Below are 15,466 nucleotides of genomic sequence, written 5' to 3'. Positions count from 1 at the left end.
TAGGAATGATTCGGAGAAGCTTATCTACTGTCACTTTCATTCTTGAGTATGGGGGCGTCCGAAAATGTAAGTCCTGAGAACCACAAAAACCCTACCTACATTTTTTTACCCCCTTCTCAGGTCATTTCATTGGACCTTTTGACTCTATTTCCACCTCCGTAAAAAAAGGTAAATGAACAGAAAACCCCTTTACTTCTCTCATTCCGGGGCTCTCAAAACTTGCTTGAAACCATTATTCAACTTTTTTGGTAATCCAAATCTTTGATAAGTTTAGTCGTGGTAAATAACAACATTTTGCTATTTCACTGAAGCGTTCTTATTAATTCTTTTTTTCTCTATTATTTTTGGCCCATTTTAAAAACTAAAATTTTTGTTGTTGCATTAAGACTTTTTTCCAACTTTCATTACACGTTTCCACTTATTTTTAACTATTGTGACAAATTTTTGGAATATTACTTTATTATAAATGTAACCTTGTTACCTCGAAAACTCAATTTTTTTTACCGTTCCTTCAACTTAGCGATATCGAGAGTATACTGTATATGTATACAGTTAATCGACAAATATACAAAAATAAAGCCTTTATAACAACTAATTGTGATTTTCCATACATAACTCTTTGAAAAACATTAGGTCATGCTCTAATACAGACTAGATGTTAAATCATGGTTATCACAAATTTGCCATTTCAACTGCGCTTGCGAGCGGACTTTGCTTTTTCGGCTTTCTGTTTTAAAATTTTGTGTTGCTTGTTTATATTTAGGCTGAGCTAGAGTCCATACAAATTAATGAATGGAATTAGAATATTTTCACAGCAGTTTCGTGATATATTATATGAAACTACGGATATGAATAACTGATAATCTTTATAATGTAAAGAGAAAAATGACACTTCAATATTTATTGGTTTGGAAATATTTATTTAACATAAACGTAAAACATGTTTTGTACTTAAAAAATGTTTGAAATATGAGTACAGATGTCTGTCTTTTGCGGATTATTTTACGTTAGGCATAAACAGCTCAGTATTATACATTTTTATTTAGGCTGAAGGTTTGGCTTTGGGTTAGAAGCGATGCTGCAATTCTAGTACGCTCTTCTGAGGTTAAAAATTTGGCCCTGAAAAGGGACAGAAAAATCAGACACCGAATCCATTAATAATTAAGACGCGAAAGTCAATATTTACTGAGGCCTAAAAACTAAATCAGAGAAAGCATTGTGATTTCTAATTTTTATCTGTTGCTATCTCATATTTACTAACAAACTTAAAATGTTTGTAATTAATTTTAGCAAGATTTTTAAATAAGCAAAGTCTGGGCGCAAGCGCAGTTGAAATGGCAAATTTGTGATAACCACGTTTTGACGTTGAGTCTAATACCAGGGGGTTGATTAAGATTTTTACTTTTAGGTCTGAATTTCATGAAAAAAAATTAAACTTTGTCAGAACTTTCTTCTTTTTGCGAAAAAAATCCAGTCATATCGAAGATAGCATGCTCAGCTACCATTAATCTAATCCAAAATCCTTTCGGACGAAAGGACTTCAAGCACCAAGAATAACTCGGAAGTTGGGGGGGGGGGGGGGGGGGTACTGATGTTTTGATGTCAGATCAATTGTTTAAGCTTAAAAGTGATTAAAGAACTGTTTTTACAAATGAAATTTAGTGAAAGGTCTAATTTTAAGATATAAAATTCTGCGAAGGGCCCAGTCTGCTTTTATGATAAAATATTTTGTGAAGGAGCTGTAAAGCAGACCCCATTTGTGTTTGAATCAACCTTAGTAGAGTTACCAATTAATCTGGGATCTTAATTTTTTGTTGTATGGTGACGTCAGTGGTTAGTGCGGTGAGTGTCTACTCCATAGAGTTTTTTCACATACGGTCAACCAACGGAAGATCTACTAGAACCCTTCTGCTTAATCACCAGTGAGCCCGAGTTAACCGGTCGCTCTCTTCAAACACAATCATGGTGAACAACATTTGTTAAAAGAAAATAAACATGTTTATTCAATTCCAAGAACGTCAGTAACATGCTCGATAACTTTCAGTGAAAAACGTAACAAAAATATTTATCAGAAAATGAAAATACATACCTATTTCATCACGATCGCTCCTTCATTTTGCTCAAAATTTGATGATAGCTTCTAAGAAACACTTCGGTCTTTCAAATTCAATGCCGCATATTGCAATGCGAACGTCGAGCAATAATTTTAGAAACAAAGCTTTAGCTTTTTTTTTTTTTTTTTTTTGTTCAATAGAAAAGACGATAGTTACAAGAGAAAACAAACTTTAAATAAAATTAAATATACTTCAGAACGAGATAAATAACACTTCTGCAGAGAAACAGACACAGTCTACTAAATAATAAAATAACAAGTCAAAGAAATGAAATATGCTTATGATCTTATTGAACTATAAATAGAAACGCCGCTGCTGCTACAACACATTTGGCGCAACTGTGCTGCATTAATTTGAGAAACATGCACGATGGGCTTCTCCTTTCCAAAAGCCCACAAAACTTTACTCGTCAAATGACGTCACTACGGATGACAATGAGACTAACTACGGACGACAATGAGAGAGAACCGAAACTCCAATTCTCTCTTTAAGCGTCCATTAGCACAGCCCTTTAAGCGGGTAAAAACTCTTCGTTCTATTTTAAAAAGACGTCTTTTGAAAGTTTTCAATGCAGAAATGCTTTTTGGAATGATGATTCAATGGGGTTGTTTCCGTCGTCAAAAGTACTACAGTCGACGCTCATTATAAAGACCACACATTATAATGACCGTCCCATTATAACGACCAGTGGTAAAAGTCCCAACTTTGTTCCTATGAACTCTACGATAATTTGCCTTCCTTATAACGACCGTTCTGTATCGTCTATCCAATACAACAACCGAATTCAGGGGACGCTATTTCTGGTGTTCTTTCCAATTGTAGCTTGGAATAAACTTGATTATTGTTTACGGACATCTGTCTGAAGTTTTCAATGTTAAATCCAACTTTGTTAGGGGAGGGGGGAATTACTATTCACCACAGAGAAAATAATGAGAGGAAAAATCGAGAAATTTCCAGATTCCTAAGAAAAGGGAGTTGACAGATGTGTTGGTAGTTTGGTGTTTGAATCTAGGGGTTTTTAAGATTTGGGGTTCTCGAGGGACTTTTAAATGTTTCTTTGAAAAGCAAGAAAAAAACACAATTCATCACCTATATCTGAAACAGAAAATAATGTTTTGCAAAAATCTGTTTCTGGTTTTATCTTCAGAAAATGTAGTGGTAGCAGTAATAGTAGCAGATTTGTAAGTGTGGAACAATTTCCTCCCTATGTTTTCTACTTTAAAATTTTTTAAACATTCTGTCATAGTATTTTGCACGATTTTTCTAACAATTTCTATGATAAAAATAATATTTGGGCATTTAACTGGAATGTTTGAAAAAGTACCATTTTGTTTTTGGAACAACGGGGCATGCATGATGACTGTATATACATTTTTTAATTATACCTCTTATAACGACCACTCATTATAAAGACCTTTTTTTCAGGGACGGAGATGGTCTTTATATCGAGCGTCGACTACTTTTAGACACTGAAGTTGATAGAATGAGAAAAAAAAATATCATGGAGCGAGAAAAATCTTTTATTTTCAAAACGTTTAATTTTTAATTATTTTTTTAAATGTCCGTTTTTTCAAATAAGGTGTGGTCTTTATGACGTCACAAGTGATGAACTTTGGCGCGTAACTCCACTGTCGCTCTGAATGCTTATGCTTGTTGTCTTCTACCGCGTTTCCATGATGTGATAATTAAAAAGCGAATTAAATATTGCTTGCTTTCTACGCTTATTATCAACCATATCGTTGCCAATACATGCGAGTAAAGAAGGGAATTAAATATTGCGCTCTGCACTAATGGCATCAGTGAATGGCATTTCATCATTTGTGATGTCATGCGCAGAAGTGTAAGAAAATAAAATTAAAACTACGCAAAGATTAAAATAATTGTTAAAAAACATTAAACTTTATAAAATTATTTTAAAAATTGTCAAATGCTATGTTTTTAAGCATGCTCTTTCAGAAAAAAAGTACTTTTAAAATTTAAAAATGACCCCATTCGCGCGACTGCTGGAAAAAGTAGTTGATTTTAAGCCTCTTGGATGCAAAATGGGTAGATTGGGCGGGGCAGATTGGGCGCCGAGTCTATTGAGTGCCGAGAACATTGGACCCAGTGGGCTCGGCGCCCAATGTTCCCGGCGCCCAATGTTCCCGGCGCCCAATGTTCCTGGCGACCAATATTCCAGGCGCCCATCGCAATGTTCCCGGCGCTCAATCGACGGCGCCGAATCTTCCTAGACCGTCTTGGATGATAGTTACTCATCCAAAAATCGGTGAAAACTAACATTATCTTTCCATTCGTAACCCCCTTCTGTACAAGATGTAGTTTGTGACAATTGCTCAATTAATTAGAACAGGAGATATAAGCGTTTCTAAATTTTGGACACATCACAGTCCGAACTCAAGCTCAGCTACACAACGAAATGTTACTGGAGACTACGAATTTGAAAAACAACTTTTCAAACTATACGTAACGTACGGTCATTTTGCTATGCCTTAGGAGCCCCCTTAACAATTACAGTCTTAATTTTACTTTCTGCAGAGGGGGAATGTTAAGCTATTTTTTCCTTTAAGATATTCAATCAATCATGATTCCAAAAATTTCCAAATCATGTTAAATATTTTACATTATTAAATTTTTAAAAAATGCATTGCTGGTAATATTTTTAGGCGTTTTGAAGACTTTTCATTCAGGCTGACATCTAGTTGCTAAATGAACAAAACTCAACAAGACAAAACAAAAGATAACTTCTTATTCGTCCAACTTCTCCGATATCTTATAAACTAATAAGAAATATTAAGAGAACATTTTCCTTTTTTTATCCCTTCTCTTCACAATTAGTGATATTAGAAATAAATGACAAGCAAAAAAATTAAATAAAGGAATAGATTACAACAGAAGTAATAAAATAAGTATGATGCAGAGAAGCGTAACGTTTAAACTAATGACAACTGTAATGAAAAGAATCAAATAATTCATAATGTTCAACAAATGCTTCGAAACAAAATTTTATTTTCATAATCGTTTACATCAAATTACAATGATGAACATATCTTTTAAATGTTTGAGGGTTTTTAGGAAAAAAGACAATTTTGAAGATTCTTTTACTAACTTATATGAATCTAATATGGAGGGTGAGTGAAAATTATGCATTTTCTTACTGCACAATTAAGTATAAATGGATAATTCAATAAAAACAAAGCAATACATTGCGTTAATGAATATGTAGGATTTAAAAAATAGTTAATATAATTAAGACAATTCAAGTCGGCTAAAATTATTTAATGATAACGAAAATTAGTCTAAAATAGTGTTGGAATGCAAAAACTTTATTTTCTAACCGTAGCATTCTGAGAAAATGCATTTTGCATTCGTATGAAATGGAATTAGCAGTTGGTGGAAATGCAACTTGAGATAAAATGATCGAATAAATAAATAATAAATAAAAACTCTATAACGAGCGTTCAATAAAATTCATAATTATGGGGGAAGGATGACAGGGATTAAGGGGATTTAGTGGTGTCCTGAAAAATAATTAGCAGTGACAACTTTATTAAGTATGAACTTTACACAGCTGCTTTAAATCTCAAACCGAATAGAATTAATTTTAATATAAAAAAATACTGTTGATGAAACACTAAGACATTTTTTTGTCCGTGTGATAATCAGAAGCTACATTAGAACTGAGCCTGAAAACTGCTTATAATAGTAACGGTGAGAATAGTGAAATTGCCAAATTAAAATTATTTTCATCCCAGGAACAAATATATGAAGTTGATAATTTGGGTTTGCCTCCGAACTAACAAGATGAAATGCTATTTATTTTACAAAACATTTCGAAAAGAAAAAACTGTAATTGATGAGCAAGTCATATCTGCCAACATTGGAAGATAAAAATAAGGGAGCAAAATTTACGCGCGCGCGCGCGAACGTAAAAGTAGAGAGATTTATTAAAATGAATAAATTTAGCGACAAAAGTTTGCGTGTAAATAGGATTTTTTAAATATATGAAGGGATTTTTTTAAGTTCAGCTTATACGGGAGGTATAGGAGCAGAAAATTGGTGCTCAAAAAGGACATAAAATTTTGAGATTGAGATTACTATTTTTACTTTTTTGAAAGGAAAAAAAATCAAAATAAGCATAAGTTTCTTTCTTTTTAGTAATAAAAAAACAATCCTTACAACCTGTAAAAAAATTAAGAAATTTAGAAAAAAAATCGGCAACATTTCATCGCATTTTTTGGGAAATAATAGAAAAATGAAGTAAATATGCTTAAAAAATTATCAGAAATGTACAATATCTATACGCGCGTATGAAAAGGTTTCGTGATTGTTTTACTGCAGGGATTTTTTCCGAAATTCTAACCGCTGAAAAATCCCCTTTTCCGAGAATTTCATTATTTTGATGAAAATTCGGGAGATATTTACACTAATAGAGAGTTCGGACAAAGGAGTAAAAATCCCATGAAAAAATCGGGAGTGTTGGCAGCTATGGCAAGGCGATTCAAATGACTGAAATACGTTTGGACGCACACACACACAGTTCTAAAAATCATGCTTCTGACAACTCAGTCTTCAGCTTCACTTGCTCTCGTTTAATGAGTTTAGAAATTTACCGTACTTTCAAAGTAATTTCATGATTCCGTGAAAACTTGAAAGAACCCAGATGTAAGCCTCTGGAAGAAAATGCATAATAAAATATAAAAATGTTTTTTTTTTTTTTTAATTTAAAAACTATTTCTATAAGCAAGAAATAAAACCTTATGTCAACAACAGAAAGAGCTGCATTATTACCTATTATTTATATTCTTCTAGGAACCTTTCATGAAATTCTTCCAATTTTTTCAGCATTACCTTTAATTCATTCGTCTGTGGTAAAATTGTAGTCCTAAAAACACAGTAAATGAGAAGAAATATTTATAAAACAATTGCCATACTGTCCAACCACGGATTGTATGGAATTTTCAAACGTCCAGATAAGATGAATCTATCTGAATGAGGGGGAAAAGTAAAAATGCCGGTATTCCGCTCAATTTGAATGAGACTCTGCTTCTGCAAAAGCTGGCATAGCTAAAAAATAATAGATTCGTGCATTTCTGGCTGTAAAACGGATGTTTGTCTTTCCATACAATCTGTGGTAAGACAGTACTTGCAGATTTATCAGATGCGCACTTTTGCGGCTCAAAATATTTCTATATACAAGTTCTTTATAACCATAGACTAAAAATAAGAGTAGACCGAGCTTCCCCAGACTTGCTGATGAAAAAATTGGTTCATGGATACATCATGTGACTGGTGGAAGGCTCGGCGAAAACTTTGGCGGCATGGTTGCCAGATGGCAGGATTATCTATAGTTTGGCACTCGGCATGTATTTTAAGACGTAATGTGTTTTTATTATAATTTTTTTCCCAGGTGCTGAGATGATTGAACTGTTTTTCTTTTAGTTATGCATTATTTTGACATTAGTAATTAGTTTTTTTATCGCAGTTTTCAGTAACTTTTATTTCATTCGGAACTACTGCGTCAATGTTGGCGTAAACGTAATGGCGTAAACGTTTTGCGTTAACGCAAAAATGTACTAATCGGTATCTTAAATTGAAATTGTAGGCAAAAATCTTACCGTTTGCCGATTCTTTTTGGGCTCTTGCATCTTTAATTGCTTAAAGAGTTATTAAAATTGAATAAAGAAAATGCACAATACTATCTAAACGAAAAACTCACTATATTAACAAAATATTTACAACTTAGAATAACAAATTTACAAATCAGACTCCATAAAAAATCATTCTTCCGTGTTTCATCAATTCTATTTATTTTATTTCTCGCTCGCGTTGATCGTCTGCTACGATCAACGCCCGCTGTTGCTAGGATATCCACCAGTCACATGGTTTGGTTTATGAGCAGCAAAAGGGTTGCCATAGCTCGGTCTACTCTTATTATTAGTCTATGTTTATAACACTAGAGAAGGCAATAAGGTCAAGCCATCATATTTCGTCCCCGTGCATAATTTCATCCCCTTAAGTTTCTCTCGTCTAATACTAGGTTTCGCCACCAGTTATATTTTTTGTTGGTTGTGGTTAAGGTCTCTATATATACGAGCCGGCGCATCAGGGCGGTCATTCCAAGTTCGTCAGCTTGAGAGATCGAGATTCTCGCTCACGTGATCGGTTGTGACGTAGAAGTGTTGGAAAGCAGCATTCTAATCTACTCGAACTTATCTTGCGGCTAGGTTCGAGTAGATTAGAATGCTACTTTGCGACATTTCTACGTCACAACCGATCACGTGAGCGAGAATCTCGATCTCGCAAGCTGACGAGCTTGGAATGACCGCCCAGATTAAGGTCAGCCATTTTGGATCGGAGCGCGTGTCTGAGTGGTTTTCTTTTCCTGGCGAGTAATCGCGTTTGGTGATTGTTCACTGCTAGTGATTATTAGCGACACGCGAGTTGTTCATAAAATAATGTAGGATTTTCGGCAAATTTGGCGAAATCCGAAACTTTGCTCTGGTAATCCTTGCCGTGCAACAATGAAAATCCGATCTAACTTAAGCAGATGCGCCGGCCTGTTTATATAATAGCGGCTCTAGTTGTGGTCGAAAACACTATTTTAATCAATGGGTCCGAAGACCAATCATCACCTTTGGATACTGGACACCCAGGAGATACTGGTTTTTGGTCTCATCGATTCATTTATTTGTGGAAGTTTCATGAGTCTAGTCCGCAGCGCTGTCGTTTAGATGCACAAATTCTGATTTTTGAAAGCAATCGTAAAACAGTCGAACTCGTTTATAACGAGCCCTGATTTAAAGAGAACCCGGATTTAGCGAAGAAACCAGAAATACTTGTTTGGTACAATGTTAAGTCTATGGGAGCATAACTCGCTTTTAACGAGCAAACCCCGGTTAGAACGAGCAATATTTTAGCGATTCATAAAATTTCTATTGACTTCCAACTCAGCTTAACCGTTTTTTGGTAAATTTCTTTAACATTCAAAAGTTTACCAAAGTTAGTAATATAATGTTACAAATTCTGTAATTAGTAATTATTGTTATGACTAATTTGTTGAAATCTGGCTAAATTTGGCGTTTGTTCCATTAATTTTCATCCAAAACTATCGCAGTAACTTAACCTGTAAATACTTTCTTGTAATGAATATCCAACCCCCTTACTTTCGAATGAAGTATATGGTCCCTCCATTTCTGAAAGATAAGATTTGTGAATGGCATAAAAAGAAAATATGAGAAATTGGTAGAAAGTTGTAGAATTTTGTCCAACTTTCCAAAGCGGTATAAAACGCCGTGCGTCTTGTGAATGGGGGAGAGTCAGTTAGTTTGCTTTCTACTGTGGAGTCTCGTTTTCAGCGTTCTGCTGGAAGTGTGTATTAGCCTTTGCTCTGTGTTGTTGCGTATTTTGATGTAAATACGTGTGACACCGTTGAGTTTATGGTGCTAATTTGCCTAACTGCTATGGTTAATTTAGCAGTTGCTAACGATATTTCTTGTACATAGTTGTAAATAAATCTCCTGTGTTTTCTCAAGAACTGTGTCGTCATCTAAAGAAAGTTTGAAGCTGCACCGAAATCGCTATCTTTACTAATAATGAAGCTGAAAGTCTCTCTGTCTGGATGTCTGGATCTCTGTGACGCGCGAAGCGCCTAGACCGTTCGGCCGATTTTCATGAAATTTGGCACAAAGTTAGTTTGTAGCATGGGGGTGTGCACCTCGAAGCGATTTTTCGAAAATTCGATGTAGTTCTTTTTCTATTCCAATTTTAAGAACAAAATTATCATAAGATGGACGAGTCAATTACGAAATTATCATAACGTGGAACCGTAACATCGGCACAAGCCAATTGGCGAGAAAATTCACCATACATTATTTGTAAATATACAGGCGAACCAAAAATCTTTTAATTTTTCTATTACGGGCAAAGCCGTGCGGGTACCACTAGTAATATGATAATCCTGAGAACAAGCACTTTTTTTAATTTGTGAAGTAAAAAAAAATTTTTTTTCAATCACATATGTGTGTATGTATCTTTCTCAAACACAATGACATAAGAAAGAGACATATTCAGACAGTTCAAAACAATGTAACCAACTTCTTTGGAAAATAGTGATTAAAAAGAAGGAGGAAAAAAACAACTATGATGAATATTTATGGTTTTTATCAAACTCGTTTTTTACGAGCGCTCGGTTATAACGAACAAATATCGCGGTCCCTTTACTTTCGTTATAAGCGTGTTCAACTGCACTATTTGAAAATTCCTTATTAGAATTTTTGAACGTGTTTATTTAGTTGTATTTGACACATTTGTTTAGTGTAAGCATTATGCTAAATGTTAGTTTTTCGTTCATGATGTTATGATGATGATGAATGTTGCGTTCAAATAAATGTTATGTTCAATTCACGTGGAGCAAGAAGCCAACATGTTGGCAAATAAGATGTTCCTATTTTCATCCCCTACCACGATTCGAATAAAAGACGATGATGCAGAGTATCTAATGTGAGAAAAACGTTTTTGTAATGACAAACATTTAGCAGTAAAAGAACTCAGCAGTTCAGTTGGGTTTTGGGAGAGCATCTCCCGCATAAAATTGTCATTTCTGTTTAACTTTGAAATTGAACTTTTATGTTATTTTATGTCTAATTCAGACAGTTATATATTTTTAGTTAGCTGTTATTCATTCGAAATTTAAAATTGTTCGTAAGTCTGTTCCTTTGGTCACAATGTTAGACAAGTAACAACACTACAACTATCAATTAAACAAAACTAACGTTTATTAACATAAAACAAATAGAATTATAACCATAGAAATGGTTCATGTTGGTATTTTAGTGCCAGCGGCTCCCTTCGTAAATTCAAATCAATAAATCTAAAATCCTAAAGCAATCTGAATCTGAACTGAGATTCTTTCAATTTAAACTAAGGTTTGCCATAAAACTGGCGAGATATTTAATCGCCAAACGAAACTAAAAGAGATATTACAAGCAGTATAGGTTCGTTCCCGTCATTGGGCCGCGTGGCAAACAGCGAGATGTGCTTCGGGGTGAAAAACAAAAATAAATTCATTTGTGACGCTTATCTGGAAGGTTGAAAAATCAATCTTTCCATTGCTTTTTAAATATTTTGTACCAAAAATGCACAATTTGTAACTTTTTTCTAAATGCAATTCTTTATCCGTATTTATCATTATTAACTGGTTTTAAATTCATTATTACTTCTTTTACTAGGTATATTGGAGGGGGACGAAAATAAGATAACTATCTTCAACTCTGGTAAAATTGCCTTTATAAAAATCTTGTTTTTTACGGAAAACAAATTGTTTTAAAGGTATTTAAGCTTAAATACCATGTGTAGGCTTAGTTGGCAGGGGTATTTGATTTTTTTTTAAATTAGTTAATCGTTACATATGGTATTCAGAGGTCATAAAAGTTAAGGGGAATAAAATATGGCGCACTTACCCTACTTGTTTCTGAAATTGATTTTACAATTTAAATATTAGAGTAGGTAAATGAATTTTTTGAGTACCTGAAATGTTGCGTTCCGGGTATTTGTCCAAATCCGCTGCCAGGAACTATGCGGCATTTTTTTTTTTTTTAGTTAATCGTTACGTATGGTGTTCAGAGGTCATAAAAGTTTAAGGGGATAAAATATGGCGCACTTAACCTACTTGTTTCTAAAAATTTTTTTACAACTAAAATGTTTGAGTAGGTAGGTAAATGCATTTTTTGAGTACCTGAAGTGATAAGTTCCGGGTATTTGTCCAAAACCGCTGCCAGGAACAACACAGATCCCCGTGTTCTCAAGAAGTTGCATGACATAAAAGAAATCTGGTGCTTGTCCAAGAGACTAAAAAAAAAAAAAAAAATTACGCATTCAACCAAAACGGGGCGTTACCAATAAAAAACATGAAATAAATACATGCATTATATGTCGTAGTTATAATGAGAGTGGTGTAAGCGAGGGCGCCCCGAACAAAATATTTGAGAGGGCGAAAATTCACAATTTGCCGAATGGACCTCCAAATTGAGCCGAATGACGATTACTTTGCCGAATAGAACTCCAAATTTTGCTGAATGATAATAATTTTGCCAAACCGTCAGACAAAATTTGCCGAGTAAGGACATTTTTGGAAGGTCACAGTGACCACTAGGGACTTCCCATCGAAACCAGGGTTAGGAAACCAGAACCCTCCCACTGTTAGAACCAGAGGTGACTAAGGGGTGCAGGTTTTCACACTTGGGTGAATTAACGGTGCTTTGGGAAGCAATGGAGGCTGGAAAATGTGGTCAAGATGCCCTTTGATTTCTTTGAGGGTGAATGGCACTAATAAAGGTGCTAATGGACCTCATAATAGTAAGGGTGACTCGTTTGCGCATGCGCTCTGACATCGTTCAACCACTTGAATGGCGCATGAATGAGGTTACTAAGAAGATGCACTTTCACACTGAATCAAGTTCAGATGTGGATTAAAACTGAACATTTCATGGATTAATCTTCAAAGTATCGCATAAGTACAGGCATCATACTGTAAATTTTAAGGCTTTCGAACATATTTAAAATTGTTTTAAACTACGTTGACTGCTGCTAATTGTTCACTTTACCGTTATAAAAAATGTAATGTCTTGCTTTATCTATCATGCATCAACTTTACCTAAAAATATTTATCAGTATTTTCTTTAGCACTGGATAAACAACATTTAATCAAAACGCTCAAATTAGCTGATATTTGAAAAACTAATTAAACTAGCAACAAAGAAGAGATTTTTAAATTATTATCTTTTAAACTCTAAAATCCCATTTTTAAAAAATAATGTGGGGTTACTTGTATTGTTTGGGATACAGTGGATTTTCCCGAAAAATCTTTCTTAACAATGAAGCAATTAAAAAGTAACCGGAATAAAAATGCTATTTTAACTTACTCTAACATAACTTAGAGAGGAGCAAGCGAAAAAAGAAGAAGGAAAAAAAAAAACGATTGTGAATGTCATGACTCTAATATCTTTCGTTGCGTTTCTGCATGAAACCGCATGTAGTATCAACTATTTAATTGAAATTTTTCCCGACTTATGTATTACTAACGATTTTCTTTCCTCCCATTAGTTGGAATTAATAGATTGTTAAAAACTTTTGATTTTTAATCTGTCGAAAAAATTTGGATTGTTTATCTTTTGTTAGGATATTTAAATGTCGAATCATATATAGGCATCAATATGTTACTCTTGACTAAAGTTTTGAACGTGTTTAAAACGACTTTATTTTTCCGTGCTTGAAATATAACTGAATATTTTTGGTTGTTCCTGTAAATTATCCATAAATGCGTACATTATTGATTTTCGGCACGGATCATGCTGTAGTAAATGCAGTAACATTTTAAAATTACTGGGCAATCTAAGTGGATACTTCTAGCAGAGCAATCTAAGTGGATACTTCTAGCAGAGCAATCTAAGTGGATACTTCTAGCAGAGCAATCTAAGTGCTACAAAAGTTAAAGCACGAACAGACGAATAAAAGTCATGACATGAACACTTCTAAACAATGCAGGGAAGTCTGAAATGTGATCAAATACCTTAAATTAAATTTTTAATCATTCTCAGAACTGAATTCAATGTGAAAAATGCACCATGACTTTATATCAGGAATAGAAACAATAAACAGAACACAATTGTATTCAAAAACGCACAGGACACGGGGGGAGGGAGCAGGATCCGTAATAGGAAGCAGTAAAGGTGCCATTTTTCTTTAATAGGATTCCATTTTTCACCCCCGGGACTTCCTTCGTGTTAAGGTTGCCAGTTTTCCCCCCTAGCTAAGAGTGACATTTCGAGTCCCTATTGGCTGACGCTGGTGCTACAAGCGTTTCACCCTTGAAAGGTGCCAAATGCAACCTGCAGCTTTAACAGTAAATGGATAGATTGTTATAGCTTTTGGGTGAAAAGATATCAGACACAAGTTTTCTCGGATGTCTTTTCATCCATAAGCAATAAAAAATAATCCATAAGCAATAAGTAATAAAAAAAGGCAATAAATAATAAGCGCTTGCAATAAAAAATGGTTTATTTGTAGTCCCGAAACACGTGTCTGCAATTAATTTGCTGATTTGAGCACAATAACGTTTTTCAGCCAACATTGACATTTCAGTTCTATAATACTTTATTTTTTACTTATATAAACATTGTTTGGATCCTCTTCATGCTCAAAAATGTTTTTACGCAGTACCAAACGTTAAAAAAAATACTGCAACTTTAATAGTTTTAATAGTTGTTTAAAAAATTGTTTCTTTTCTATATAAAAATATTATAATTATTCAAAAAAGAAAGGAAAGAAAAACACCGAAAGGCGTACAGTTTTCTCAAAAACATACAGTCACTGACGTATGTCTTTGTCTCAGAGATTTCTATGCGTTAAGAAACTTGTTAATAGACCTATAGAAAAGAATTATAGTGTGGCTCTAGTAAGTTGAGGCATGACCTTCAAAATCCTTACTTCTTTTTCGGGAGTTCAGTGAAAAAAGGTACACACAAAAGGAACAAAAAGGATCTGAGTTGGAATACCTTCTCAAAACTACAAAGAAAGTAGGACCCCACTCAACTCAGCGCCAATGATCCTACCCTATCACCCCAAAATGAAGTAAACACTGTCGAGGTCAGGCTTCAACATATCAGAGCCAAACTACACGCGTCGGATTCCAAGGGAAGCCATCCACTACTAAAAGCATCCCCACAGCTTGATTACCTTTGCTTTTTGAATTGCTTTTTCAGGAAGTTCTAGACGTGGAAATGCATACATGGCCCCAGCTATTTCGTTGCATCTTATGCCTTTTATGCTGTTAAGTGCTTTGGTAATAAGGATTGCTCTGTCCTTGAGAGACTGCAAAATTCCATTCTTTTCCTAAATAAATAAATACAGATACAATAGAATAAAATACAATAAAAATGATAACTGTTTCTTACAATATTATAAACTAGTGGCACCCGCACGGCTTCGCCCGTAATAGAAAAATTAAAGGTCTTTTGGTTTGCCTGCATATTTACAAATAATGTATGGTGAATTTTCTCGCCAATTGGCTTGTACCGACGTTACAGTTCCACGTTATGATAATTTCGTATCTCGCCAATTGGCTTGTGCCCATGTTAGGGTTCCACGTTATGATAATTTCGTAATTTATGATAGTTTTTTTCTTAAAATTGGAATAAAAAAAGAACCACATCGAATTTTCGAAAAATCGCTTCGAGGTGCACACCCCCTATGCTATAAACTAACTTTGTGCCAAATTTCATGAAAATCGGCCGAACGGTCTAGGCGCTATGCGCGTCACAGACATCCAGACATCCTGACAGAGAGACTTTGAGCTT

At 34.4% G+C, this 15,466-nt stretch overlaps 1 protein-coding gene across 1 annotated transcript in view; it reads right to left on the bottom strand.

Annotated features, from left to right (window-relative positions):
• Positions 1-6,905: 6,905 nt before the first annotated feature.
• LOC129226631 (alanine aminotransferase 2-like) overlaps positions 6,906-15,466 on the bottom strand; it is a 45,728-nt gene continuing 37,167 nt past the window's right edge. The window contains exons 11-13 of the mRNA XM_054861261.1: positions 14,847-15,002; positions 11,848-11,960; positions 6,906-6,996 (exon numbers count right to left, since the gene is read on the bottom strand). Coding sequence (XP_054717236.1) covers positions 6,906-6,996; positions 11,848-11,960; positions 14,847-15,002 — 360 coding nt within the window. The remainder of the gene's footprint in view (positions 6,997-11,847; positions 11,961-14,846; positions 15,003-15,466) is intronic.

Source organism: Uloborus diversus, chromosome 7 (genome assembly GCF_026930045.1).
Source record: "Uloborus diversus isolate 005 chromosome 7, Udiv.v.3.1, whole genome shotgun sequence".
Classification (NCBI taxonomy): domain Eukaryota; kingdom Metazoa; phylum Arthropoda; class Arachnida; order Araneae; family Uloboridae; genus Uloborus; species Uloborus diversus.
This window is presented reverse-complemented; position numbering and strand designations above follow the sequence as displayed.